This window comes from Lottia gigantea (assembly GCF_000327385.1).
Source record: "Lottia gigantea unplaced genomic scaffold LOTGIsca_35, whole genome shotgun sequence".
Lineage (NCBI taxonomy): Eukaryota > Metazoa > Mollusca > Gastropoda > Lottiidae > Lottia > Lottia gigantea.
Window position 1 is genome coordinate 2504638 of NW_008709190.1, and position 27956 is coordinate 2532593.

Genomic DNA, 27956 nt, shown 5'->3' on the forward strand with positions numbered 1-27956 from the left:
TTCTGTAAATTATTAAATACCTAGTTGTTTTAAATAATAATTTCTTTATTTAAGAGCGTCAAAACAAAGCTCATTTTACAAGTGACTGGTATGTAGGCCGGCCTCTACAGTATTACATTGTATTTTGTATTTATTATGCTGTCAATTTGTCTTTGAGGTCTTATGAATCCTATGGGGCAGCTCTCTAAATATGGAGTTAAATTTCCCAGATTAAGGCAGGAACAAACATGAGCTAGATCAAGTCCATTGTATCCAGGGTATGGGTTTTGACATATTCTTATTAACTCTAATTAGTTTGGCAAATTTGGCTTGTGGTTTATGATGGACCAAGAGATAGTAAAGATAATGAACTGGAATATTTTGACACCCAAACATCACAGAAGTCAACCTTAGGGTGAGTTTAAAAAGCAAAGTCAAACAAAAATACAAATGTTATTTATTATTATATACTGATACATAACACTTTCTGTATAAAAATCAAATTATTTGTTAAAGAATAATAAAAATAAACTAAGATTTGACAAGCTTCATTTTCAGCTACAAAAGGAAATCAGCCATGCTGAAACCAGGGAGAATGCGAGTCAGACAATAAAACAGATATCTTCTACATTTCTTCAGCACATTATTATATCTTTCGATTGGCTTACCCATCAAACAAATAACAAAAAATATGAATTTAATCAGATAATTTTTTTCACAAATTGGCACGAAATGAAGTTAATCGTCCTCAAAAGCATATTCATGAATTTTTTCAATTTCATTTTCAAAACCACGAAGCACTCAAAAGCACCGGAAGATACAAGCTACCCATGGAGTATTTCTTATTTCTAGTGAGCTCCCATTACTGAATTCTTTGCTGTTTCCTGAAAAATACATATATTTATCAAAATACGATCCAAAATATGACAAATACAACAAACTAATGGGGTTTCCATTTTTGCAATTGATAGCAGATATTCTAAGCAGACTAAACTAAACCAAACAACTACCATGCAATTACCATTAATAAAATTACCAAAAACTGTCAGTGGAGCCTTTAAACTGGATGGAATCCTTTCAACTTGTAGTGTAAGCATTAAATTTGCGAGATCATCATTGGATGTTCATGTCAGATAGGTTGGCTGCTTCTGGTATTCAAATGATCACTTACCTCATTTTTGTGTAGAATATCTGTCCAGTCTTCAGAGGCTATTTTAGGTATAACGTGTAATAGTAAATTAATTGCTTTATTGGCATTAGCTTTAAATGTCTTCAGTGCTAAATCAACACTAACCTATCAAATAAAAGATAATAAGACTTCCTCCCACAATTTATTTCTGCAAAAATGTTTAGTAAAATGCCATAGGTGTTTCATTTAAAAATACAATATTATTTGGTGTTGTATCAATGCTGGCTACACAATTGAAATGAATTCTATTAGTCTATTGGATAAGATTTCAACTGTCGGACATAATTTATAGGAATATTTGCCTCCAGAAAAAAAACATTTGAACAGATGTGCTCAATACAATACTTACTGCTTCATGGCTATCTTTCCAACAATCATAATCTGTTACTAGAGCTATAGAACTATAGCATAATCCAGCCTCATTAGCCAATACTACCTGAAATGACATTAAATCTATGTTGAATTTGTTATAAAAGATAATACCAAACACACACAAAAAAGGTCAAACTTGACTCTACTCTGTGAAAACCAACATATACGGAAATCCTTATAGCATCAAAATGAAATTATGAAAAATAATTCCATCTCTTACCTCTGGTACAGTACTCATATTCACTACATCAGCTCCTTGTAATCTCCATAATTTACTCTCAGCTTTAGTTGAGAATCTTGGTCCCTCAATAGTTATCATTACTCCATTATCATGGTGACTATATCCTAGTTCTTTACATGTTTCTCTCACAATCTATAACAATAGTTATTATAGAATCAAATTGGTTATTATTACGTTATTACACTAGTTATGATAGTGTTATGATGTTTTTTTTTTGAAAATTTCAATAATTATCGCATTATTATTACAGTCATCATTTAAATATTACAATAGTTATAATTACATCATTACAATAGTTATTACATATTTGTATTATTATATTATTACTAATACAATATGTTACCTTTCTGGTCTGAGCACAAAAAGGTTCATTCATTGGAATGTGGCAAATTCCTGGAGGAGCATTAGGTGAGCCATCATAAAAGGTTTGAGTTCTTTTATGAGTTCTGTAACAAAAACAAGTCCACTTATCACTCTATATAATGCATACATGTAAATACTATATAAATATTGTGCAAATCTGCATAAAATAAATTACAAATAATTACATGAACCACAGATATTTGTCCCAGCAAATAATTGGAAAAATGCAAATATAACCATAAATGGCCCTGATACACTTGTATACAAAGTTCAGAAATGCTCTTTACAACCCCTTTAAGATTTCATCTGAAAAATTCTACTAACCTATCTATAAATGATTCAAGTAAAACAAAATCACCAGGATGAATGTGTTCTTGTAATGACCCACAAGCCGTAGTTACTATAATATGAGTACAACCTTCTGATTTTAAGGCATGAATATTAGCTTGATAGTTGATGTATGATGGACCTATAGTGTGTTTTCTACCATGTCTAAAAGTGAAAAAGAAATATAATTCACAGTACAGTTTTTCTAAATAATTTTGTCATCTTAAATTGTGGAATTCTGCAAACATGCCCAGTTGATGTTAATGAATAGATTTTATAGATTACATACCTTGCTAGAAGAACACACTGAATACCTTTTACTGAACCAGTGATCAGAACGTCTGATGGCTGAAAGAAGTACAAACTAACAAAGTTTGATCTGAAGAAATGGTCATTTTTTTATGTCTCGGGTATTACTCACATAAGAGAATGAAAAATAGCTTGTAAACTTTATAATGTCATCATTTTATCACTATTCAATGGTGGACATATTGAAGGTCAGATTTTCATTATGAAAAGTGATATAGATGGCTGAAAATTTAGTGATATGATCTTTTCGATAACCAGAAACTAACCTTCCCATATGGAGTATCTACAGACTTTTCTTGTCTGTTTTCTAGTATATTAGGATCATCTAATCCAGAACCTCCAATTATTCCAACCTGTGATATAAAACAAAATCTAAGTGGATTAGGTATTTTAGGTTGTAACATTGTGGTTACGAAAGCACAGACACAGGCGTGCAACCCTCTGTCAGATTTTTAAAAACAGGAATTAAAAAGCGGTATCAACAAAGAGAAAGAAGCCTTTTAATCAATTCTTCGCAATTACCTTTCTCCACTTACCCTCCATTTCAAGGTTACCTAAAAAGTTAGCTTTGTCTAGCTTCAAGCCAGGCCACAAAACATGAATGCCCATTGGCATTTGACCGCCTTATCGTCTTGTCTCACTGACATTCGTGACAGAATGACATTTATTATTAATTCATCAGTTTATACCTTTACTACAACCATATTCTGTTCGTTTTTATAATTTTCTTCACGGGATCTATAACCACAAACTGTTTTCGTGTGTTAAGAATGTAAACATTAAAATGAAAGTAGGGCCTGCCAGTGCCAGTCAAGTAGCCCCACGTGCACTGTATAAAAATAAAAGGGAAATAACTCTTGTATATCCAGACCACTTTTGATTTTCTATATCACGATTTATGTTCATTTGTTCATCTGAACATGAACCAAGAAGTAATATGGATGTATTGCTTAAATTATGCTGGTAGATCTATTTACGTAAAGGGATATTTGGATTTAATTCCAACATGCAGAACTGGGCTTATTAGTGTGCGATATTATATGTCCAATGTATAGTATACCATTTCAAACAGAAAACTTGCACGAACGGTAAGGGGCATCATCCTCTAGGCCTCAATGTTTGCATACAATTTTATGTAGGCCTATTTCACGCTTTTAAAAACCCTTTTAAATGTTATCTTTTAACTCAAATTAACGTCTCTGCCGTAAGCGAAACCGGGTCCTTCAGGTTAGCGAGGAAGAGGGGTGCTGGTAGCATATAGCTGTAGCATACAGAATTAAAAAAAAAGTTGGATAGGTAAAACTATATAAAATTTATTGATTTATTTGTAACATTAAAGTATCTAGTGTTTAACACGGTGTAAAATAATAATATATCGGTAGGGGCGGGCAGTATCTTCAGTTCTTTCAGTACCTAAAAATAAGAAAAATGTTATATGAGCATAGTTGAGACCGGGAAACAGTCGTCTGAATTTCAAATCAGCTGACAACACGAACTTTAACTGTATCACATTTCATTGTTAAAATCTGAAGTCCAGTTCTCCTGCAATTCAACAATAACTTATAGCTTCAGTAGAAGCTTTGGCCATCGTCATTTTTGTCGTTTATTTTCGTGGGTATTTGCGTTATAAACTTGTCTGCTCGTCCTGTCTTTACCGATAACATTTAGTTTTGATTTATCGTTATTCATGGTAAAACGCTCATACCATGCCTTTCTAATATATAATGAGTTTAGCGCTTCGCAAGTCAGTCTAAATTGGGCTTGGTGCTTTTAACCAAAGGCGTTACTTACCATTCACATAAATGATCTGAATTACACCTGACAGGCATATTAGGTGGAGTAGTGCATGCACTGCAAATACCTCCTCGACTTGGACTGAAGGCGATTTGGTTTACCGTGTTTCCACTAAAAATAATAATAGAACAAACATAAACTTAGATATACACCAACAAAGCTAATTTTCACCTAATTCTTAGCTATAAAACGATCCCGGCTACCAGTAGCCTAATACACCAGTCTCTTGGATTGGCGTTGAGAACATGAAATGATTTGATAATCAGGGCTGGAAAAAGACCCGGATCATCTGCCAGAGCTTCGATATTTCATTCCAGGTGTCGGACAAATTACTTTTGTCTTCCCGAATTCCTAAAAAGGACTTCTATGAAGTATTAGCCTACAGCTTTATGATATTGACCACGTAGATCAAATATTTAGACAGCTAATATAACGTCCAAGAATTAAACGTCGGAATGCACAGCTTAACCAACCGACTATTTGTGCTCAGCAGTTACATATACGACATGCCATGTTATAGAATACATAAATTTAAATAATAATACTTACACTGGAGAATAAGAACAAGCAATAAATGACATATCACCACAATATTGGACAGCACAACCGACTTGTTTGGTATTAGCCCATACTGCCTGGAACGAATTAGATAAGGATTACATTTAGATTTCGATTTCGATTGGCAGATCTTAATAGCGACCGGATTTTCAACGACAGGTAACAACTAGCAGCAATCTGCACAATCGCTGAAAGGTTTTTGCCATTGATGAATTGTGGGGTTGCGTTTAAAATAACGTCAAAAGAACGCAACTGTTTGATTACAATGGAGCGGGTTAAAACAAACGAAATAGTAATGAAATTTTCAATGGATTAGGTAAAATAGACTTACCTGTGAATATCTACAAGTTTGCTGAATTGAACAGTTTTCACCCAAAGAAAATCGATTCTTTTCATCTGACCATCGACTCATAAATTCGCTGACTAAACTTGATCCGGTATATTTTTCATATACTGAAGCCAAGCTCGCTCCCCGACCTTGATTTACATATGAACAATTCATTACTTCCAAAGAAGCCTGGGCAGCCAGTTTTTCGCTCCATCTCTACAAAAATCATACAAATGTATATCTACTACCATTGTCGTATAACGTACACATATTTTCAAAACAGGACAAAATCGGAAATTTGGAATGACTCAAACATTTTACAAGCTAGATTACATTGTGGCATCCCAAAAAATAGTGTATATTTTGAGAGTTACTAAAAATCATATCATCATAAACCAGACAAGCTGATAAATGCGACATAATTATGGTAATTACTAATTGCAAAGCACAATGGTGTGGAATTTACTGGGTACTCACCAGAACATTCATTGCTCCTGTTCCTCTCTTTTGTACCACATCTGATCTAAATTTATTGTGTTCTTCAAGGATTTTAAATTTCTGCTCTTCATCCAAATTATAGGATCTTGTCAGACGCATCTGTTCGAAACTTGAAATATGGTTGTTGGTTCTGTATACATTTACATTGGGTGCAAACTGTCCTCCTAGAAATTGATTCTGAAATCGGCTCTGTTGTAGTGAGTTTCCCATGTAAGGAACGTTAGTGTTCATAAGCTCTGGTTGGTAGAGGGAATTCGCATTAATGTTGCTTTTTCTTGATATTTGGTTGGCGCTAGGCATAGGCATGCTGGATACTCCAGGAAGACTTGACGATGGTGCAGTATTTCCTCCTTGAGCTCCCTGCATCATCTGAAACGTGGCCAATAGCTTCTGAAGAGCAGCAAGATCAAATTTAGGACCACCTGTACCATTTGTTACTGGTGATGTCGATGTTGCTGGAGTTTTTGCTGCTGTGGTAACAGTGATTGGTTTACTTCCAATCGGTTTTGTCTTTTGAGAACATATAAGTCCAATATTGAAACAGAGAACTAGAAGTAGTTTAAACTCCATGATTGTCAGTGAACACTAGTACTTTCAACTTAATTTCTGAACACAAAGTTGTCTAATTCTGATTTAAATGGTTAATATATACATAAGTGTGTTTTTTATTGATACTATGACGTCCGTTGATTGATGGAATCAAAGAAGTTTTCCTCTTTTTTATAAAAATGATTGATTTAACAACAGTTTTATTCATTTTTAATGATTTAATGTTATTGATGGATGCACACCTATTTATTCTTTAACGAAGTCTTTGTTTTCCATTTAATTAATTCAAAATTTGCCACTTAATCGTGACAAACTTCATGAATATTCCTTGACACTATGAATAGTAACGTTAAAGGTGGCCATCCGAACAAATTTCAACTTTCATGGCTTGATCTACATTCAGAGCCGATCCATTTAAATGTTTGCAAGTTACTTAAACATCTTGGGTTCTACTCCAATAATACGTCTTTTGCAATTGACTTAATGTTCATTTCATACCGTCGGCAAGTGTTTCGGATACACAATCCTCATCAAGACAAAAGCTTAAACTTTCTAAAATTGGATTTATGGAGAAATACATTGAACAGGAGATGTAATCAGCTCAAAATAAGAGTAAAATAACGCACGAACGCAACATTCAGATTGCTCTATTCCCCAATTTAAAGAGATCAGTGATTGGTTCATGTCAAAAACTGTTTTACCTTGGCACTTAATATTTTAACACAGACTTAGCTTCTTCAATGTTTAATAAATTATTGAATCCGTTAAAGGGATTGCAAAGAGGTTTTTGAAAACTTTATGTGTATTGGCCACACTGATAGCAAAGAATGCACCATTCCAATTTTCAATGAAACGTCTGCAGTTCTCGCAATAGTTCTAAGACTAAGCGTTTTATGACGTCACTATCGCATACGCTGACAATGTTTTGCAATAGTGACGGCATAAAACCCCTACTTTTGGTAGAATTGCAAGAACCAGAGACATCTGACAAAAAATTGTTATGACTAAGATTGATGTTATCAGTATCTCTTTACAATCCCTTTAACTTAAATTACCCCTCTATAATAGGCAAATATGATAAGAAATAAAAATGTCTAAATACGAAATTTATTTGATGTACATACTTATTTTTACACAGTAAATGTCACGTTTTGTATATTCTTGAAATTGACGTAAGAACAAAATCAAGAGCATTTTTTTCTTTTTTTTAGAGATGAACTTTATAAGTCCAATGACAATTTTAGTCCGAAACTTTTCGACTCTTATCAGTTTCTGTTGGATATTTGCAATAGTTATCGCTGTTTGGGTTTTCCAAACATTCTTTCACCCATAAAACAAGTTCTTTCTGCATTTGTCAATGTTCCAAAGATTTATTAACTAAAACCTGATGAGAATAATTGCCACCTAGATGTACCTAAAAATGACAAAATTTAAAACCTTCATTGATTCTCGTTATCAGTAATATTCGCGCGAATAGATAACCATTTTTGGTCATATAATTATAGCCAATTTCCTTTATTTTTTTGGCTATTAAGATGATGTCGTCACACGATAAAATCAATCTGATCAAAATGTACATGTTTAAAATGGTTACATAACACATTTCAAAGTTTAGCTATAAATATCCAAGGACTGCAAACATACATGTATAGTAAGGAAAATGTTTGTGGGTGGGGGGGTATGTATGTCCTTTGCCGATAAAGCGGCATTTGCAAACTCTCATACAATCAAGGCATCTTTGACATGAAAAGCTGCAGCATACGAAGTCTTGGTCTGTAGGACATTTACTGCCACCGAGTCAATATTGTTCGGATTATGACATACTACGTTTGTTTGATAATTGACAGGAAGTTTATATTTTCATTGTTTCGACCTCATCCACCCACTGTATGATGTATAAACCTACATACTTTACTTAAAAGTCAAAGCACAGACAGGAAGTATAATGAAGTGACATCTTCACCATGCACCACTCCTTTTTTTTGTAGCATAGTTATCTTCTTTGGATAACACGAAGATACCATTTATCTGGAAAGCTGACAAGCACAGAGAGTCTGATGACGACACACTAGAGACATTTTCGGTTATGCACAATGAATTGACATCTTCACCATGTCAATATGTTGCCAAATGCGTCAAAAAAACATCAAAAGGCATTCTCCTTGAATTACTGAAGGTTGTAAATGTAGCGACTTATTGGACTGACTGTATGATGAAAATGTACCCAGAAAATGAGATAATTCAAAAACAATCGGCGTTTTATCGAGATATTTAATAACCATTACAATTCAATTTCCCTTATCTCTATAAAATAAAAAAAATATAAAAAATTTGGAAAGAAACTTATAAGCAATATTATTGACAAATCAAGCTTCTTTGACCACAGAATAAATTGTACCCTTCGTAAACATTCACGTTATGTTGGTCTTGAAAAATACCTGAAATTATATATTATCGATTGATATTATGGTCCCAAACTAAGTCTATTCAACTTACTGTTTTATGCAGTATAGTAATCCTCTCTTGGATTCCAAGAGACCGTTCGCCTGAAAAGTTGGCAAGCACAGTGATAATGCACTAAGGACTTTGTCGGTTTAAAATAATTACCTCGATGGAGCAGAAGAGTGTAAGCAATGAGAGGACTGTGATGAAAAATAAGTATAAGATATTCCAGCGTATAATATAGTAAGACGGACAAGTCGGGTATGGAAAAACATTTGTACATTGGTGGGTCGTTTAATTCTTGACGGATACTTACCATTCACAGAGTTTATCTTTATTACATCTTGGAGTTGAACCTTGGGGTGCTGAACATTTTGTACATGGTTCACCAGTAAGATAGGGTAGTTCATCTCTTACATTTCCTCTATAATGCAAATTCAATGATTGGCAATATATAAGTTTTCTAAAATATACTGTTTAATCAAACTTCCAGATTTGCCGAATGCGGGAAGACTCTATTGGTAGTTTAAGTGGACGCTCTTTGTAGAATACTGTTAATAGTTCCCAGTATACAACGGATTAAGGGTTAACTTTCATAGTAAAAAATTCCTTCCCAGTAGAAGGCGTGCGGATATCGGGGTTTCCGGATTATCGGCAACCGGATAAACGCGGATCCACTGTATTCCAAATGCATGAGAGAAGAGATTATCTCTTGAAGGAAGACAAGGATCTGTTTAGCCAACGGTGAAGTCCACTGTCATTGTGAAAGTATTCGCACATACGACTTGGGGTTGCTTTGAGTTGAATACGTCATTTGATTTTTTGCGGTTTTGTACAAGAACATTTAATATGATTTCCAACAGATCTAAAAGAACGATTGAAGTTTTAGAAATATCGCAATACTTACGGAGGATCAAAAAAACACACCAAATACGTCATATCGGCACATCTTTCAGCAGCACATCCAACTTCTTTAGAATTTGCCCAAACAATCTAAAATCAATAGTATGTAACACCATTAACATGTATCTCAAACAAACAAATATTTTTCTTGATTGTTTCAGCAGTAGGTTGAAGTAACGTAGAGAAAACTTTTAGGAGAATGAGCATATTACTATTTGGTTACTTATATAGCTGATAAAGCGGTTATATTTATAGCTACCCGTATTGTTTTGCAGAATGACAATCCGAACTTAACTTTTTCTATCATAATTCCGCTGGTTTAGCATTTTGCTGTACTTACTTTTTATCAAAGGCAAATTATAAAACAATATTGCCCAGCAAGATGCATTCGTGCTATTGTACGATATAATATACATATGTTAACTGAACAAATTTGGTGTCTGAAGGGAAGTAACTAGTGGTAAAAATGATTTGAATTTCGGAAATGTAAATAAAGAAAAGATTAGACGCCTGTCGTTGAATTTTTTAAATGAACTCTTTTGCAAATAAAATTGGCTAAAAAAATTCGGCCACCTAATCTATTGATAGGACGAAACAAGTCGCTCGAAAAAGAAAATTTCTTTTATTTAGTCTTTTACATAAATTTTTACCTCAAGGGAGATAACTCATACAAGAATTTTTATAAACATATTCCAAAATAGGTTCAAGTGATGACTTAATATCTGATGTTGCTTTAGTGCAGAGTTAATCATAAATTTATGATAATTATCAATAATTTCGTGATGCCAACCATGGAACTTTTCTAAAAGAGAAGGAACATAAAGATTTAACAGTATAATCTTCATATGCTCGAGCATAACAAATCATTCGAAACACGTAAGCTCCATGGGCGGGCGACAAAGAAAATTAAAAATTGAAATCTCCTCGGTCGCCATGCCAAGTTGAAGAAGCAGGTCTTAAAACTGCCTTGATAACCACCAATATGTGATATATTATTAACTGACCTGTTGGAATTGACAGCCCCCGATATCACGGCATTCTATTCCATAGGAGAAGATGGTTTTTTCCTCTCTCCATCGTCTCACAGCCAACTCTGCCAAACTATCACCTAGTTCTTTTTCAAAAACCATGGCCATAACAGAAGCTTTATTTTTATGATCATAAGTACAGGTCTTAGCTTTAATAGAAGCTTTAGAGGCAAGTTTTTCACTCCATAACTGTAATGATATCCGAAAATATTTCAAAACATTTTTTTTTTAAATATTAAATTATTGTGTTTTTGTAATTCCGATTACTAAGCAAAATATAAGCCCCAGAAGTGCGGCTGAGCTGAAACGTTGAAAATTCAAAGAGATATTAATTACAATTTAGATGTACCGTTATTGTTGGAATATAGATAGTAGTTATATAATCAACCAGTGCGAATTTAACAGGATACTACAGTAACGTATTCGATTGCACAAGTCATTAATGACGAGCTAATTTTTCAGCTTTCAAGTCCAAATGTAGATCCAAAATAGTGTTTCTCAAATGCACAAAGTCGACAGTGACTGGCCACTCCGACTTTAGTATTTTCTAAGCATTTAATTCGATTAGCCAATTCCAATTAACTTACCAGACAATTCATATTTCCACCTTTGGCTTCTTTTCTAAATTTATTCAATGCTCCAACGATCTCATTTTTCAGCTTACGTCCAAGTCCAAATTCAGATCTGAAATTGTGCTTCTCAAATGCACAAAGCCTATCACTGTTATCAACAGTAACATAATCTTTTATGTTATTAACCACCACAGGTCGGCGTGTTTCTGTCATTATTCCAGCAATGATGGTTTTCAGTGATGCGATTGAGACCAATCCAGGAATAGTTACACTTCCAGAATTGGCCTGGTTGTTGGTCGTTAAAGTATTGTTAGATGCATCTGGAAGTGATCCTCCAATTTGCACCGTGTGTTTGGCTTTTGTAGCATTTTGACATTTATGATATGGAGCGCTGATGTACAATATGGAAATCACCAGATGTAAATACATCCTGACCCGCTTGGTTTTATTGCAAGAATGACTTATTTTTATTTCCCATCGCCCGTTCTTCACATCATTTTATATTTTTATCAATTTTATAAACATCACTCAAAAGAGAGTACGTGAGGATTTTCCACTTTGAAATTCGTGGTATGTGAACCGTTCAATATTGTTTTGAACTATTGGCATGTCATTGGAATTTTGTTTTTGAAAATCATCGTAAATAGATAGTACATAAATCAAAAGAAAAATAAATCAAATTAAAGCTGCTTGTGGGCGTATATTGGCATGCCATCATATCATATGATTACTTCAGTAATTAAAATTTGTATTTTGAAAATGAATCATGTATAGATGCATCTTGATGTTACTCTTTCCATCTTCAGTTGGTTGTTCAGCCAATTTAGCAAACATGATACAGAGGAAGTTGAATTGAAGATATCAAAATCAAGTACATGGACCTTCCATCAAGATCTCTTAGGAAGGATTTCAAACAAGTGGGATCAAGTCGGACATATTAAAGCACCGGTAATCTATCTAAAGGATAACCATATTTGTGGTCTTTGATGGTTAATACATGTATATTCTTAATAACCCATTCCGTTTCAACATGTTTTTCAGTGTTTGTATTGACGAGAGAGAGAGAGGCAATAAAAATGAACCACAAATATTATATTCGACAGTTTATTATGGCGATGTGATATATCATTCTTATGATTGAGACATTTTGAATTTATTACACTAGTCAAGGATATATATCATTTTAGTAATCCCTACTGTCACGAATAATACAAGAGTTGTTGTGTGCAGTATCGGTTTGGGAGTGCTCCTTCAGATCGTTATGTCTGATCTTGTATATTAGCATTTTAAAAGTATATAAAGGTAATTTCAAAAAATGTTCCCTCCTTCAAATATTCGTCAGCCGTTTGATCAAAGGAAAGTGTGTGAGTTCGAGAGAATGAGGGCCCCTTTTTATACACGCACATCTCTCTACGTGGACGTATATTGTCGGCACCAATGAAATCAAATGAAATTGGATATGTGTATACATATTCATAAAACGAAGATCAAGTTCGAATTTGGGCTATTTTCGACCGTTAGAAGCAGAGTTATTGCCCTTGCCCCATAATTTTGAATATGCTATTACTCTCTTAGTTTTCTACTGATTTTGATGAAACTTAAAATGAATGTTATTGGACCTAAATCGAAAGGTTTAAGAAAGTTTAGTTTACTTCTGATTAAATTTAAAGCGTTTTCAATATTTAGGCCTCTTACGTCAGTTTTGAGGAGTAATCGCCCTTTAACCTCTATGCAGTAAGTGCTTCTATCAACATCAATTGCTCTTATACAATCTGTCCGTCCGTCCGTCGGTCCGTCAACATTTGCGTGTAAACGCTCTAAAAACTAGATTTTTTGATGGAATCAAATGAAATTCGGTATGTGTATACATATTCATAAAACGAAGATCAAGTTCGAATTTGAGCTATTTTCGACCGTTAAAAGCAGAGTTATTGCCCTTGCCCCAAAATCTTGAATATGCTATTACTCTCTTAGTTTTTAACCGATTTTGATGAAACTTAAAATGGATGTTTCGTTTTTACCATCCGCATGCCGTGAAGGGCGTATATGGCTGTGGTCCACTATCTTTATTGTTTCTAAATTGCCATCTCATATACATTGTTAAAGTATTCAACAGTAAAAATAAAGAATATCCCTGCAAGGATATTGAATAGCATTTTCAAAACGTGTTTTATTTCCATAGCAGAATGGTTTGTGTTTACATAAAAATAGCGTTGTAAAGTCTGTATAATCACATACTACAGTAATATACATAAAGAATTATATTCCCATACTTAGACTTCTTCAGAACTTCGGCCTAGGAAAATACCTGAAATAAAAATTCATACAAAATAACATACAAGTTATTCCGAATTCCAAAGCGAAACTTGACATTAATACGCCGGTTACAATTTCAAGGAATTCTACAACTACAATTCGAAGACATTTATTGAAATCCACAAGCATCGGAATGATTGCAATCTACAACTATTGATATGGTTTAAATCTACATATCTATTAAAATGTTCCGTGTTCTACAACTACACAAAATATATCTACATTTAACAACAAATATTGGATTCTACAACTACCACAATAAAGTTCTATCATTAACAGATTCTATTCTACAATTACCATCAAAACAGTTTGAAATCTACAACTACCAAAATAAAAGTTAAATTCTACAGCTACCGTAATAAAGTTCTATCATTAACAGATTATATTTTACAATTACTATCAAAACTGTTTGAAATCTACAACTACCAAAATAAATGTTGAATTCTACAGCCATCACAATTAGTTATATCATTAACAGATTATATTTTACAATTACTATCAAAACTGTTTGAAATCTACAACTACCAAAATAAAAGTTGAATTCTACAGCCATCACAATTAGTTATATCATTAACAGATTATATTTTACAATTACTATCAAAACTGTTTGAAATCTACAACTACCAAAATAAAAGTTGAATTCTACAGCCATCACAATTAGTTATATCATTAACAGATTATATTTTACAATTACTATCAAAACTGTTTGAAATCTACAACTACCAAAATAAAAGTTGAATTCTACAGCTATCACAATAAAATTAACAGATTATATTTTACAACTACCACCAAAACAGTTTGAATTCTACAACTACCAAAATGAGTTGAATTCTACAGCTACCGAAATAAAGTTCCATCCTTAACAGATTATATTCTACAATTACCATCAAAACAGTTTGCAATCTACAACTATCAAATTAATGATTGAATTCTACAGCTACCACAATAAAGTTCTATCATTAACAGATTCTATTCTACAATTACCATCAAAACAGTTTGAAATCTACAACTACCAAAATAAAAGTTAAATTCTACAGCTACCGTAATAAAGTTCTATCATTCCTAGATTCTATTTTATATTAACTATCAAAACAATATAAAGGTTGAATTCTACATCTACCGTATTAAAGTTCTATCATTAATAGGTTCTATATTACAATTACTATTACTAAAAACAGTTTGAAATATACAACTAACAAAAAAGGTTGAATAGTACAACCCTGGTAGTCTACCAATCTTAACATTCTACCATAAATACTTACCATTCACAGAGTTTGTCCTTATTACATGTTGGAGTTGAACCTCGGGATGCTGAACATTGTGCACATTGATTACCAGTAAGATAGGGTAGTTCATTTCTAACGTTGCCTCTATAAATATGAGAAGTTATTGGTAGCAAAGTTAATTGCATTTACATGCATATTATGCCATTTTTGAAGACATCTTAGATAATTTGATACCGTTATTGTTATGGTGCTTTTTGGGTTTTTTCCACACTTAACCAATGCCAGTGATGCAGAGCGGACCAGTTAAAACGGGATAAGACGAAAAACAATTGCAATTTACCACTCAATCAAATTAACATTTCATTGCACATTACCTCCCTTGAATGATGCAATAAGAAAAAGCTGCAATAACTCTTCACCATTACATATACTTACTTTGGCTCAAACAAACAGACCATGTTCGTCATATCACTACATCTTTCAGCGGCACAACCAATTATTTTAGACCTTGCCCAAACAATCTAAAACAGCAGGATATTGAAATGTGTATACGGACAACGTAGTGTAAAATTGAGGACTGAAAGAATTGGTCTCTTACGACGTATCTTCTTTTATTTTTACACCTGTCCAAAAATTACATATTTTGTACACATTCGGAACAGTTCTAGCCCTCAAAGCCAACAGGATAGCAACGTTTTATACGTATCTGTACCTTGCCGGGATGAAACACTCGTATAAGACCTACTCGTACAGTGCCGGGATAGGTCACTCGTATATGAACTGGTGGAAATAGAAGTCTAATATTGATGCATTGGATAAGTATTATTGATACTAAAGACTAACCTGAGAGAATTGACAACCACCAGTATCTCGACAATCGTTACCATATGAAAAATATTTTTTATTGTCCATCCATCTACTGAGAGATCTCCCAACCAATTGATCACCGATTTCTTTTTCATATACCATGGATGTAATAGCTGCTTTATTAGTATTTTGATAGGTGCATTCCTTTACTAGTTTGGCCGCTTTAGCTGCAAGTTTTTCACTCCATAGCTGTAACAAATAAATATATATTGACCCCAGATTTGAATTTACCGCAGCGTAGTGGTTTCAATCTAAATTGCTCAAGTTTTGTTAACTAGCCTAGTGGTTAGTTACCACGCAGGACACAATAATGTTGCTATCGGCGATATTCTGTCTAAATGTATTGCCAGACTGCTAAATGTCTCTGTATTCCTGGGTTTCATTGGAGGGTTTGAATAATATTGAAATGATTGAACTTACCAGACAATTCATGTTTTGAGCTTTAACGTCTTTTCTGATTTTATTCAAGTTTTCAACAATGTCCTTTTTTAATTTGTCATGAAGTCCGAATGAGTTTAAGAAATTTTGTCTCTCGAATGCACATAAATTGCTCTTGTTGTCTATAAAAACACGTCCCCATCTTCTAGGATTTCTTCGTCTATTTGTCAGAATGAGTTGTTTTCTGGGTTGAGAAAGAGTTGGTTGTCCAGTAGCAGTTGGTTGTTTACTACCAGTATTTGTCACAGTCGGCTTACTTGCGGCAGCAACAGTTTGTTTGTTGGTCATCATTAGTGTAGCAAGCATAGCTTGCAAAGACGCTATTGATAATGTTCCAGATGATGGCGTGCTTCCAGCATTGATCACCCCCTTTTGTGGTTCAGAATTTTGATTTGTACCAGACAGTGAGCTTCCATTTGGAGATGTTCCCGATAATTCTGTGACGTTTTGACAACAACAAAATGGTACACTGAGAAACACCGTAAGAAACACAACACGGAAATTCATTCTGCCTAGTAAAGTTTCGCAATAGCTAAAATTCTATATTTATCCGCTTGATATAGGCGCATATTTTTTTGTTGTTGTCATTTTTAAATATTCTTAAACATCACTCAAACACATGTCGTGATATCATACTTGAAAATATAGTAAGCTTAAAATATTTTAATACATCAAAGGGTTACATGTATTTCATTGAATTTATGGATCTATGCGCATGCTGCAGTTTCGTGACCGAATTTTTGTATTGGCAATTAAGTTTATCAGCCAATAATTCGTATACTTAACATTTGGGCTGTTAAGCTCAATAATGATAAAATGTAGAATATCTGTTAATGTCTTGATGGACACATTAACAGTTCAGATTGTATATATAACATCATTTTGCTTATGAATTGGCTTTTGTCATGGTGAAAATTCTCGAAAACAAGCGACCCTGCATGGTGCCAACATCCCTCTCTATTTCATGATTTTAGATATTGTACAAAATATTGGAGAATTCCAATGGGGAAAAATTTATTTAACTATTGTTAGTTGTGCATATGCAAATACTCCTATACTCCATATACTTTTATAAATTCAATGGGTCACGGTGTTCCAAATTATGCCCTTCTACGACGCTGTTTAAAGATAACAAACAGAAAGTAAATCAACTTTGATATTGTCAATCAGATCATGTTGACATGACTTAAGAGTTGTCAACATTTAACGTGATTGAGACGTACATTTTCAAGATTTATGGAACAAACCAGCAAACTACTAATACAACAATCTGTCAGCATTTTGATACATTGTATACTTCTTGAAATTTTAAAGTCTTTTTGTCGGATCCCATGAATATGAATGAATAATGTCAATGAGTTTGAAAAAATTCTGACAACCAACCAACCAATTCTATTACTGCAACTAAACACCATACACCAATGCCCCTCCGGATATATTACTTGCCCTTACGAACAATCAAGTCCGACTACAGGAATGTTGTTGATATTTGGTAAATATTTTTTTATGATATATTATTATGTATTTTGTATGATATGTGCGAATAGAACTAACAGTACAATAATAAAGATTGATTAATGTGCTCTAAGACATACTAGCTCAAAGACACATTAACCAAAGTACACTCTTTGATTGCCTCGCATAAAAAATTGAACGGATATATTAGTTAGTCGTACGTCAAAGACGCTTTTTTTGGTTTGTTGCGTGTGCTTTGCCCGATAAGTCACCACATGTAGAAGAACGGAACGCATTACTGCACATTACAGCTTTCTTATAAAATAAAGTTAAATGTCCCTTTTAAGATTTCTACTTGTTTACTACAAGGATATTTCCTCTTTATATTTTCATTCCAATGTGTTCAGAACGGTGGCAATCCGACCAATTTCGCGCGGGTGTTTAGCATCCAAACCACACCCCAATTCCTAATAATTTCATCATGATATGAACAACCTTGTAAAAGATGGATCCATAGTGGGACTGGGGTTTCTTTCGCACCTTGGTCAGGATTCTCACCCTTCTGGATTACCAAATTGCGCTTCAGACAATAAAAGAACGAAATGAACAAAAGTAAACGAGTTCTGTGTTTATTATAACCCCTTGGCCGCTTGCTGTTATTAAATTTACAAATAATACGCCAACTTGGAAGTATATGGTTAAAAATTATCTGCAAGAAATAAACATAGAAATAAAAAACATTGTGAAATATATTTTTGTGGTCATTTGTTTCATAGAATAATAATAATAATAAGGTATATAAATCAAAATGTATGCCTTATCTTCAAGAAAAGTTTCGACGTCACTTTTCAGATGCCCGACTCCCTAGTTCTTATTTACAGGGCGGCAAAGGGGTTGTATCCGCTATAGCTGCTATATGACATGACTATCGCAAAAGTTGCTAATAAGGACTTTTGCGATAACTACGCCATAAAACGCTTAGGAATTGCATGACCCACGCAGAGGTCTGACTAAAAAGTGGAATGGTGCAAATCGATCAGTTAAACTTACTTTCTTTTCATAATTCTCCAATCACATAGCTGGTTTTCACATCGAATGGTATCTCTAGGACACTGTTGACAATGGTTACCTTGAATATATGGTAACATACCAATACCATTTCCTCTAGAAATACAAAGATAGTCAGATGATATTAATATGATATACATCCAATAGGAAGATATAACTAGACTCAAATTAAACGTAAATGACACTTGGTATTATTTGAAAGAATGGTGGCACCGTAAGGTGTGTCCATCTAGATCTAGTTGGGTTGTCATCTGCAAGTGCCATTGATGAAGAAGTCTTCAGGCAATGATCTGTGCTCTGTGATGTTCCCCTATACCATCTGCTTCAAACTAAAAATGGAGTACATGACTTTGCCACGTAGAATTCTCGACACAATTTAAAAATGTTCATGACTTACGGTGGGTCAAACAAACACACTACAAACTGACTACTGGCACACCAATGTGAAGCACAGCCCATGGTTTTAGATTGGGCCCAGATCATCTGGAAAGAAATACAAATTTGCAATTTGTATTTTTGGGTAACCTTGGTCAACCAGAACTAGTCTTTTTTTTTTACATAGGTTTTATGCAACCAAAAAGCAATTTACATACCCTTTAGATATAAAATGTCATTTTATAAAAGTCTGCATAACAATTACCGTTATAGAGATAAAGTCAGGACATATTTTGTAAAAGATCCACTGACTTTGGCTTAAAATCCTGATGAAACAATGGTTCCCAAACTTTTGAACTCCAAGAGCCCTGGTATGCAACATCCTTTACGGGTGCGAAATGAAGATTCCAATAGATCAACGAAAGTCTTCGGGTGAACAGGGTCCAATAACAAAAACACCGAGATGATACCTTATAACTGATAATCATATGACATTCCTTTTTGAAAAGAACGTATGAAACTTTCCTGTCACTTTGTGCTGTTCGATAATAACCCCATGTATTACTAGAGCCCTTCGTTAAGAACCAGATCTTTGGATGAAGAGAACAAACATAAAGAAAAAATACCTGAGAATATGCACAAGTATTGGGTGTAGTAACCCTACAATCTGTACCCAAACGGAAATCATTCTTCTCGGCAATCCAGTGTTTGTTGATGTATTCTGCTACTTTATCACCAGTACTTTGTTGAGGGACCACGATTAAAGATTCACCACTAGTGCTGTTCCTGTGTAACAATTGACATGTTTGTGATCTTGTGCCGGCTTCTCTGGCTAAGCTGTTACTCCATTTCTAGAAATAAAATGACATCGACATAGTTCTAAGGGTGTTATCAAGTTTAACCAGCGTTTGGTCGATCGATTTCCTAATGAGGTCGGTATGTAGACGTTGTGTGTCCTGAACTGGCCGAAAAGTGGTCTGGATAGGCCTGCTTGGGGTTAGTCAATTATTTGTGTTCGGAGGACCTTATGATGATAGCTTATACAGAACCTTAACCAATTTAACAGGGGCTGAACGACAAGCTATTTTACAGGGCTAAGATGTAGTATCGTAAAAATAGAGTAAAAACTTACCATAACGTACATGTCTTGAGCATCAACACTCATCCTATGCATATTAATAAATTTCAGTAATAAATTCATAGATGATGCTGATAACTGATTGTGTCGAGAATTAGAAGCGCCATTGAATGTATTAAAGTTGTTGACGTTGTTAGAAAATTGGTTTGATAATTGGTTAGAGTTAGGAAATGCGTTGAACCTAGAAAATTGGTTATTCCCAGAAAATTGATTATTGCTGAAAAATTGGTTATTTCGAGAAAATTGATTATTCCTAGAAAATTGATTATTCCTAGAAAATTGGTTATTCCTAGAAAATTGGTTATTCCTAAATTGGTTGTTTCTAGAAAATTGGTTGTTATTCCTAGATAATCTGTTATTGTTGGTCAGAATACGATTGTTCCTGATGTTCCTGTTTGAAGAAAACCTATCTATTGAAATTTGGTTCGGATTTGATCTGACGTTATTTCTTCCAGAACGACTGTTCCAATTTCCCCAAGACATGCCGGACAATGACTGTCCATTTGAGACATATACCAAAGTTAACACAAACACTAAGCTGAACATATAAACCGACCACATTCTCACAGATTTCAAAGGAGAAAGCTGCGCTTCGATGTATTGGTTTCCAAGTTGTGGAAAAATTTCTTTGAACTTCTCTTTTACGCCGTGAATTGGTGATCGTCTATTACAAGTATAATTATTCATAGTTTAATTATGATTGATTATAGCTTTAAACAAGGACATGAAAAACAGTGTGTCATTTATATTCTTTTAATTGATTAGTAAATATCTTATAACTGGCATAATTTATTAGTCTTCTGTTATGAGAGTTTGGTATTTATAGCTATTGCTGGTGGCTCCTATATACCCACAAAAAATTATTTCCTTATTACCAAGCTATTCTCAACTGGAGCATAAATTCGAAAATCGGATGGGCGTTAACTTGGTATGCCACTCCGACAACATTCTTAATTAAACGTTGCATGTATATCAATGAGAACTTTTCTGCTCGACCTGAGCCAGACCTCCATGCTAAAGATCATGCACAGCCACTTTATCTTAATAAAAGTATCAGAAACGTGTGATGATTCACCAGTGTGATTTCTTACTTTATTCATGCACTAGTTGCTCAACTAGATGAGAGGGGGGACCGTGGTCTCAAGAAGGTTTGGCTCCCTCCCCCGGAAATATTTTTTAATATGTGTTATTCTTATTTTTTATGGGGATGAGGAACCTCTTAGGGATAGAGGCCCATAGAGTTAGTTAAACCAGACCCTATGATAGTTAAGCCACTGTCATACACTTCATGTCCTATGACTGGAAAATTAACACCTGATGTCCTGGTGGGAATTGCCAATTTTTATATACGTCTGTATGGGTCTCAACGTACAATCTTTCAGAAGATGTGTCAATATTCGAGAGATGTGATTGGAAATCATACCATGATGCAAAATTTCCTTTCGTCTGTCTTTGGTAGTATCAGTTATTGCTTTAATTACGCATGCGATCAATTTATAGCTTGACGGATTACTTTTAGTGTCTGTTTTGCATGTTGTATGGTTTTGACCAAAAAAAGTTCCATGCATTTTACCAAATACATATATTGTTTATATCATTTCTTTAAAAGTTACCTATTTCAAGGGAAATAACTGTATTCTGCACTATTGAAATGGAATAATAATTCTAAAATGTCATATTTTTTACTGAAAATTTCCCATTGCAAATTATATTATTGATTAATAGGAATATATACTCTTATTTTGCATTTGCAGGACAAACGCCATTCTGAAGCTAATGTGATGAACATGGTATCACGAATACGGGTTTTAACATAATCTTATTGAAGTATCACGAATGGGTGTGGTTTTGACACGATGTTCCTGTTATCGCTCTTTGCGTTTCATTCCACTTCAACTTTATCTTGACCACTGCAAAGATTTGCGTCGAAAGAATCGTGGTTGTAACAATATTGTGTACTTCTGTATGTATGTGAACTGCAGTAAGGTGAGGAGGGAACTGAAGAATTCTGCATTGATGCAGCGATAGAAATTTTGCAGAACGTAGGCCAGAAATGAAGAATTCTTTAGTATGCATTGATGGAAATTTTGCAGAATGTAGGTCAGGATTGAAGAATTATTTAGTGTGCGTCGTTGGAAAATGTAGAATGTTTAATGTGCATTGATGTAATCTTTGCAGAATATAGGTAAAAAAGAAGCATTCTTAAGTGTGCATTAATGCAAATTTTACAGATTGTATGTAAGAAATGAAGAAGACAGTAGTCTATGTAATTTAGCAACGGTAAAAATATGCAATAAAATTAGTCAAAAGGTTGATTGTTCACAAAGAAATTGGTCGTAGTACTTTGGTCACAGGAATATTGGTCGAGGGGAAATATGGTATAATTGCTTTCATTGCTATGATCAAATGATCAAATTAGTGAAACTAATTGCCAGGTGGATAAGGTAGTGACAAATTTGCCTGTGACCGAATTGCCGATTTACTATGGTAAAATTACCAAGCCCCATTTTGTAAGGCTAGCGACATAAATTCGCATAGTCTCCATCCAATAAATGGATTGCTTTTATCAAATTTAGGTGACTTCATTTGGCCACCCAATTCAATGAGCACTGATACTGAGAAAGATATACTGCATTAAAAATCTGGATGTAATCATTATTCATTTTGGTATGTTAGTGACATCACCAGGTATATGAATATTTTTAAGCCAAATAAGAGACCACCATATTACCACAGAAAACAGAGTTTTAATGATGCAAATAGAAGACCCTGGCACAAAAGCATACCGTGCACAATAGCCGTTATGAGTGCCATAAACTATGTTCAAGAATTTAAAAAAAAAAACGTACTTTCAAAATATTTTTTTCTTAACATAATTTACATTATTTACAGAACAAAAGATAAATAGGTATATATATATATAATTGTAGACAACAATGGGTCTGTCTGTAATGATGTTATGATGAGGTTATAAAATGTTGATGGATTGACGACTAATTCCAGAACTATCATGTCTTTTACCTAAAACGAAAAAAACACACCCAAACGATCAGTGAATCGATCACAAAGTATTAACCTTTTTTTTTCTAGTTTTCATGCACTGCACGATTTTTAAGTGTATATTATTTTAGTGGTGGTAAACATTTTTTATTGACTATTTGTGTCCTGATGAAGGAATCATCTGTCATCATTAAATAGAAGCAATGCGTTCAAGAACGACAATCTGTTTAAAATATAGAGCTAGATGGTTCGTTTCCTGTTTTGACGTTCATCGATTTGACAAAATTGTAACTAAATCGTTTTCTTGGACAAATGGCACTAAAAGTCCTACTTTATGCTAACAAATCAAAAGCACAGTTAAAATAGGACCGCCAGTCTATAAATATCTTAGAAATATTCAGATATAAAAATCGTATTAAAAAAATAATTTTATAGGGTGAACATGTTCTGCATAACAATTTTATCCGAGCAAGAAATGCAAATTGGGTTATCAACAGACACTCACAAAACGAAAGTTCTAAAAATCTTTTTTCATCAGATCGCAAGAACATTATAATGAGGCAAGCTGGAATAATATTTCGTCAGTACAATAGTGCTGAGACTTAAGACAAATGATTATCTTTTGTGGAGTGTCGTTGGAATAAATGATACGAGAATGGAATAACTGACCAAGACTAAGGTCATCTCACTCAAGATCGATCCAGATTATATGAATTTTAATAGGGCTAGTCCCGTTCAAATACTTACCAGTGGCAAAGATTCTCTCGACATGTACCAGAGCAAGCAGAACACGGTGTACCTTGTTGAAATGGTGGAATACCAATGATATTACCCCTGAAATTAATCAAAAGAATAGATTATTATAAGCAGAACTGTTGTACACTATAAAGTACATCTGGATATCTTTACGCATCTCCTCAAGGATAATTTAGCCATAGTCACTATTTTCACTCCTCATATTAAATGCAGCACCAAGAAACCTCTCTGTACCATGCCTTTGAATATGAAGATATTTGTTTAAACCCTTCATAACGAAGGTATTGAAAGAAACTGCCAGAGCAGCACTTACGAGGTCCAATGTCTTTCAAATTTAAACATTGTTTAGTATAAATAGTAAGTCTGAATAAAATAGTGGATCGTTTCGATCGAGATAAGATAATCAGATTCAATGAAAAACTTACTGTGGAGAATAAAAACAAACTAGATAATGCATGTCCGGGCATCTGTGAGCAGCACAACCAACTTCTGTTGATGATGACCAAACCATCTGAAAAGAGGGCAAAATGATGTTATCAAACGGTAATATAATGAAATTAAACTGCTGCAGATCTGCAGACCAGGGTTGCTATTGACATTTTAATATTTTTTACCTGGTGTCGTAAAAGGAGCACAGATTGTTCATGCTTGTGGAAGGCCCTATACCAAAATATTACCTGTGTATAATGACAGCTACCAGTATCCATACAATTCTTGCCATCATATTGTTTAATCTCATCATACCATCCATTTAAACCATAATCTAATAACAACTTGATGCCACCGCCAGTAACATAGGCTAAATTTTCACCACGACCAGCTTGCTGATGTCCCCATTTACATTGTTTAGCCCAATCATCAGACTCTTTTGCTAACTGGTTGTTCCATTTCTGTGAGATAAAATATTGTATACTTAATACAAAAATACTTATATAAACCAACGGACATTGTCTTCTCAGCAGAAGTGTCACCTCTTGGGATAAAGTCGTCTGAACAATTTCCTTGCCTTATGAAATGAATGGAGTTTTACGTCCTACTTTTCTGCACCATTTGCCTTTTGATTAAGCTCAGTTATCTGCATATTAGTAAAGGAAACGAATGTTTTTTTATGAATTGCACTGGAAGCGCAAATGATCCATACATACCTGTACATTTGTTAGAATTAAACCCTCCCAAAATTTTAATGATATGTATGTTGTGTCCAACAGGTGTTCGTACGTATGACTAGTATTAATATGTATGTTGCTTGTCTTAATTAAGTTTAAAAACTGCACTGGAACTGCGCAGATGATCCATACATACCTGTACATTTGTTAGAAATAAACCCTCCCAAAATTTAAATGATATGTATGTTGTATCCAACAGGTGTTCGTAAGTATGACTAGTATTAATATGTATGTATCATCCTTGTAAGATAGCACTGGTATGTTGGCCATGTCAGTATCACTTACGGTGTAACGAGAAAACCACATGTGACAACTTGTAACACATTTTCATCTTTTAAATTTTTTAAACCAGTAAAACGGGTTATGACGGGTTAGACATGCACTTATCAAAATATTTTTATTATTTCACGGGCTGTAGTTTGGATCTTATATAACATGGTCTATAAAAATGGGTAACACATTGAAATTGGGTAGCATATTTATGCTGATGATCTTTGAAATATAAGTACATCTTAATGTTATTAGTATTAAAATACCATTCTTCGATAGAAAATTTTATCTTAAAGTGATACTACATCTTACAATGAACATAAAATTTAAGTTCTCGAAATGGTCAATATGAGTATATCTTCATCAGTTAACTTACCTGGTGTCATAAAGTTACAACAGAATCCCTTTAAATCTGGAAAATTGGAAAATTCTTAAAACTAAGTAATTATTGAAAAACGCTTAATCTTGATATAAAGCGTTTTTCAATAGTTAATTGCATATTTATGAATAATCATTAAGTTTTTTGGATTTATCGGAATATATAAGGATCCTGTTATGTTATTTATGACACCAGGTATATCTTATTCGCCAAGTTTAAAATGCTTCAATTTTTATGTTAATTCCAAGACGTAATATCACTTTATATACATATCTTTATATAGACTATGTTGACGAGCTCAATTCAGATGTCTCCAATAGTCTTATTATAGACAAATGTCTGTTTGTCAATCTAATTTAGTTTAACCTCTCGATCAAATATGACTTTGATAATGGCATAGATTTATATTTCTAGGTTTATGGTGGAAAAAGGTTGACGACATCACTCCAAGGTTAAGCAAATAAGGATGAACAATTACAAATATTTGGGTTGATGTATTGCCATGTTTTCCAAAACCCAATACAACGATCACGAAAGTATTATTTTTATGTGTAGCCTGACGTGCACGGTCAATACGGACACTGTCCGCAGAGGAACGGTTTACTGTATGACAAAGGTTAAAATAGTTTGGCTTTTGAGCGAGATATTAGCTTTAGTTTTGATCTGTATTCTTAGGATATGTATATAACATTGTGATTTTTGAAAATTGGATATGTTTCGAGATTTAGTTTTGAGTTCTTTCCCTTGATAACCCAAAATACCCACAAATAGCTTCATCAACATTATACATAGACTAGAGTTTTGTATGCATGTAAATATGCAGAAGGACCTTGAAGATTCTTAAAATTTTAATCAGACAAAAAGTCGTGCTCACTGCACTATGTTGCCTGTCTTAATTAAGTTTCAAAAAAGAGCAGAAAATTAAAATGCAAAACTCCATTCCAATGGTAAGTTTCAGTATTCAGTACTCTATTTCCACGAGCTAGTTTTAATATTAAACCTTGAGGCAGCCGATCGTTTTTCCCGCCATTAAATTTGATTGACCGACGATATAACTAATATGACACATGAGTCGGAATTATATCAAACTAATATGACAATGTCTAACATTCAACCAATGGGGACAAACACACCGGAAACAAATAAATTATATTGCAAAAATTATTGGTACACACTTACCAAAGCATACATATCTGCTGCATTACTTGCTGATCTCTTAATATTGTGGAAATCTAAAATAAATTTCTGGTAATATGTCGGAATTCCGAATTCTCCTGCCATTTCTTCTGCTCTGGTATCTGACGGTGTTATGGACTGTGGTGGTCCTTGATTGCTATTTGGTTGTGGTTGGATCCAGAACATGGTTTTACGGAACACTCTGGAATTCGGTGAAGTTATCACTTGGGTATCTGTTTGTGGTTGGTCTCCATTGCTCAAGAAGAATCTTCTAAATGCATCATTACCCATGGGACTGCTGAGCGTTTCTATTAATGGACGTCGTTGGTTTGATTGAGTTATGATTCTCTGTTGAAATCGCCTTTGTCCACCATTTTCTAATGGTTGTATAGTTTGTACAAACCTACTGCCTGCTGGACTCGATCCACTTCGTCTTAAAGATATTATGGACTGAACACCAGGGCTGAACCCTGTATTTTCAAGTGTCCTAATCATCTGAGTTGGTTGAGCTACATTTTGAAATGTCCTAATATTTTGTATACGTTGTCCTGCATTTGGTAATCTCCTGATGTTTTGTACTGGTCCACTACCGAGATTGGAAACCATAGATTGCACCTGAGACAGTAAGTTCGGATCAGATGTTTGAATAGTAAAAGAATATCTCTGTGAATTCACATATACACAGGTACATAGTATTAACACAAGCTGGCATAAAACTCTCTCCATTTTGATTGTTGATTAGAAGACGTTAAACTGGTAAGAAATGTGAAACAGATTGCTAATTAAAGGCCACTAGACACCTTGAATCATTTAGCCGGAGGGCAAATTACGTTGTTACAGTACATAGTATTCATGGATTTTGATTGATTTCTTT

At 33.9% G+C, this 27956-nt stretch overlaps 5 protein-coding genes across 5 annotated transcripts; all 5 read right to left on the reverse strand.

Moving 5' to 3' along the window:
• Positions 1–420: 420 nt before the first annotated feature.
• Positions 421–3595, reverse strand: LOTGIDRAFT_216998 (hypothetical protein). Its single transcript, XM_009058760.1, has 9 exons — positions 3470–3595; positions 3047–3133; positions 2761–2819; positions 2469–2636; positions 2125–2227; positions 1761–1913; positions 1518–1604; positions 1151–1273; positions 421–863 (listed from the first exon to the last, which is right to left on the reverse strand). Exons 1-9 carry the CDS (start codon positions 3482–3484, stop codon positions 828–830), a joined length of 831 nt encoding a protein of 276 aa, XP_009057008.1. The 5' UTR covers positions 3485–3595; the 3' UTR covers positions 421–827.
• A 663-nt stretch (positions 3596–4258) lies between these two features.
• LOTGIDRAFT_233199 (hypothetical protein) lies at positions 4259–6567 on the reverse strand (the record flags this gene model as incomplete). The annotated part of the gene is made up of 5 exons (XM_009058761.1): positions 5938–6567; positions 5464–5676; positions 5124–5209; positions 4572–4685; positions 4259–4322 (listed from the first exon to the last, which is right to left on the reverse strand). Exons 1-5 carry the CDS (start codon positions 6526–6528, stop codon positions 4259–4261), a joined length of 1068 nt encoding a protein of 355 aa, XP_009057009.1. The 5' UTR covers positions 6529–6567.
• Positions 6568–9261: 2694 nt separating this feature from the next.
• LOTGIDRAFT_162767 (hypothetical protein) lies at positions 9262–11881 on the reverse strand (the record flags this gene model as incomplete). Its single annotated transcript, XM_009058762.1, has 4 exons — positions 9262–9373; positions 9857–9942; positions 10857–11069; positions 11468–11881. 4 exons carry the CDS (start codon positions 11879–11881, stop codon positions 9262–9264), a joined length of 825 nt encoding a protein of 274 aa, XP_009057010.1.
• Positions 11882–13603: 1722 nt separating this feature from the next.
• LOTGIDRAFT_233200 (hypothetical protein) lies at positions 13604–16806 on the reverse strand (the record flags this gene model as incomplete). Its single annotated transcript, XM_009058763.1, has 5 exons — positions 13604–13760; positions 15031–15138; positions 15430–15515; positions 15838–16050; positions 16282–16806. The coding sequence occupies 5 exons, from the start codon at positions 16804–16806 to the stop codon at positions 13736–13738; spliced, it is 957 nt and encodes a 318-aa protein (XP_009057011.1). The 3' UTR covers positions 13604–13735.
• A 1653-nt stretch (positions 16807–18459) lies between these two features.
• On the reverse strand, positions 18460–27812 carry LOTGIDRAFT_233201 (hypothetical protein; the record flags this gene model as incomplete). The annotated part of the gene is made up of 9 exons (XM_009058764.1): positions 27086–27812; positions 24769–24981; positions 24517–24602; positions 24083–24169; positions 20330–20516; positions 19824–20048; positions 19220–19305; positions 18805–18918; positions 18460–18463 (listed from the first exon to the last, which is right to left on the reverse strand). The coding sequence occupies exons 1-9, from the start codon at positions 27806–27808 to the stop codon at positions 18460–18462; spliced, it is 1725 nt and encodes a 574-aa protein (XP_009057012.1). The 5' UTR covers positions 27809–27812.
• Between the last annotated feature and the right edge of the window lie 144 nt (positions 27813–27956).

Excerpts from the sequence above, each read along its gene's own strand:
- LOTGIDRAFT_216998 (XM_009058760.1), bottom strand. Across the intron at positions 2,228-2,468 it reads CTTGAATCATTTATAGATAG|AACTCATAAAAGAACTCAAA; the intron begins GTTAGTAGAATT and ends TTTTTGTTACAG. Across the intron at positions 1,274-1,517 it reads GGAAAGATAGCCATGAAGCA|GTTAGTGTTGATTTAGCACT; the intron begins GTAAGTATTGTA and ends TTTATTTGATAG.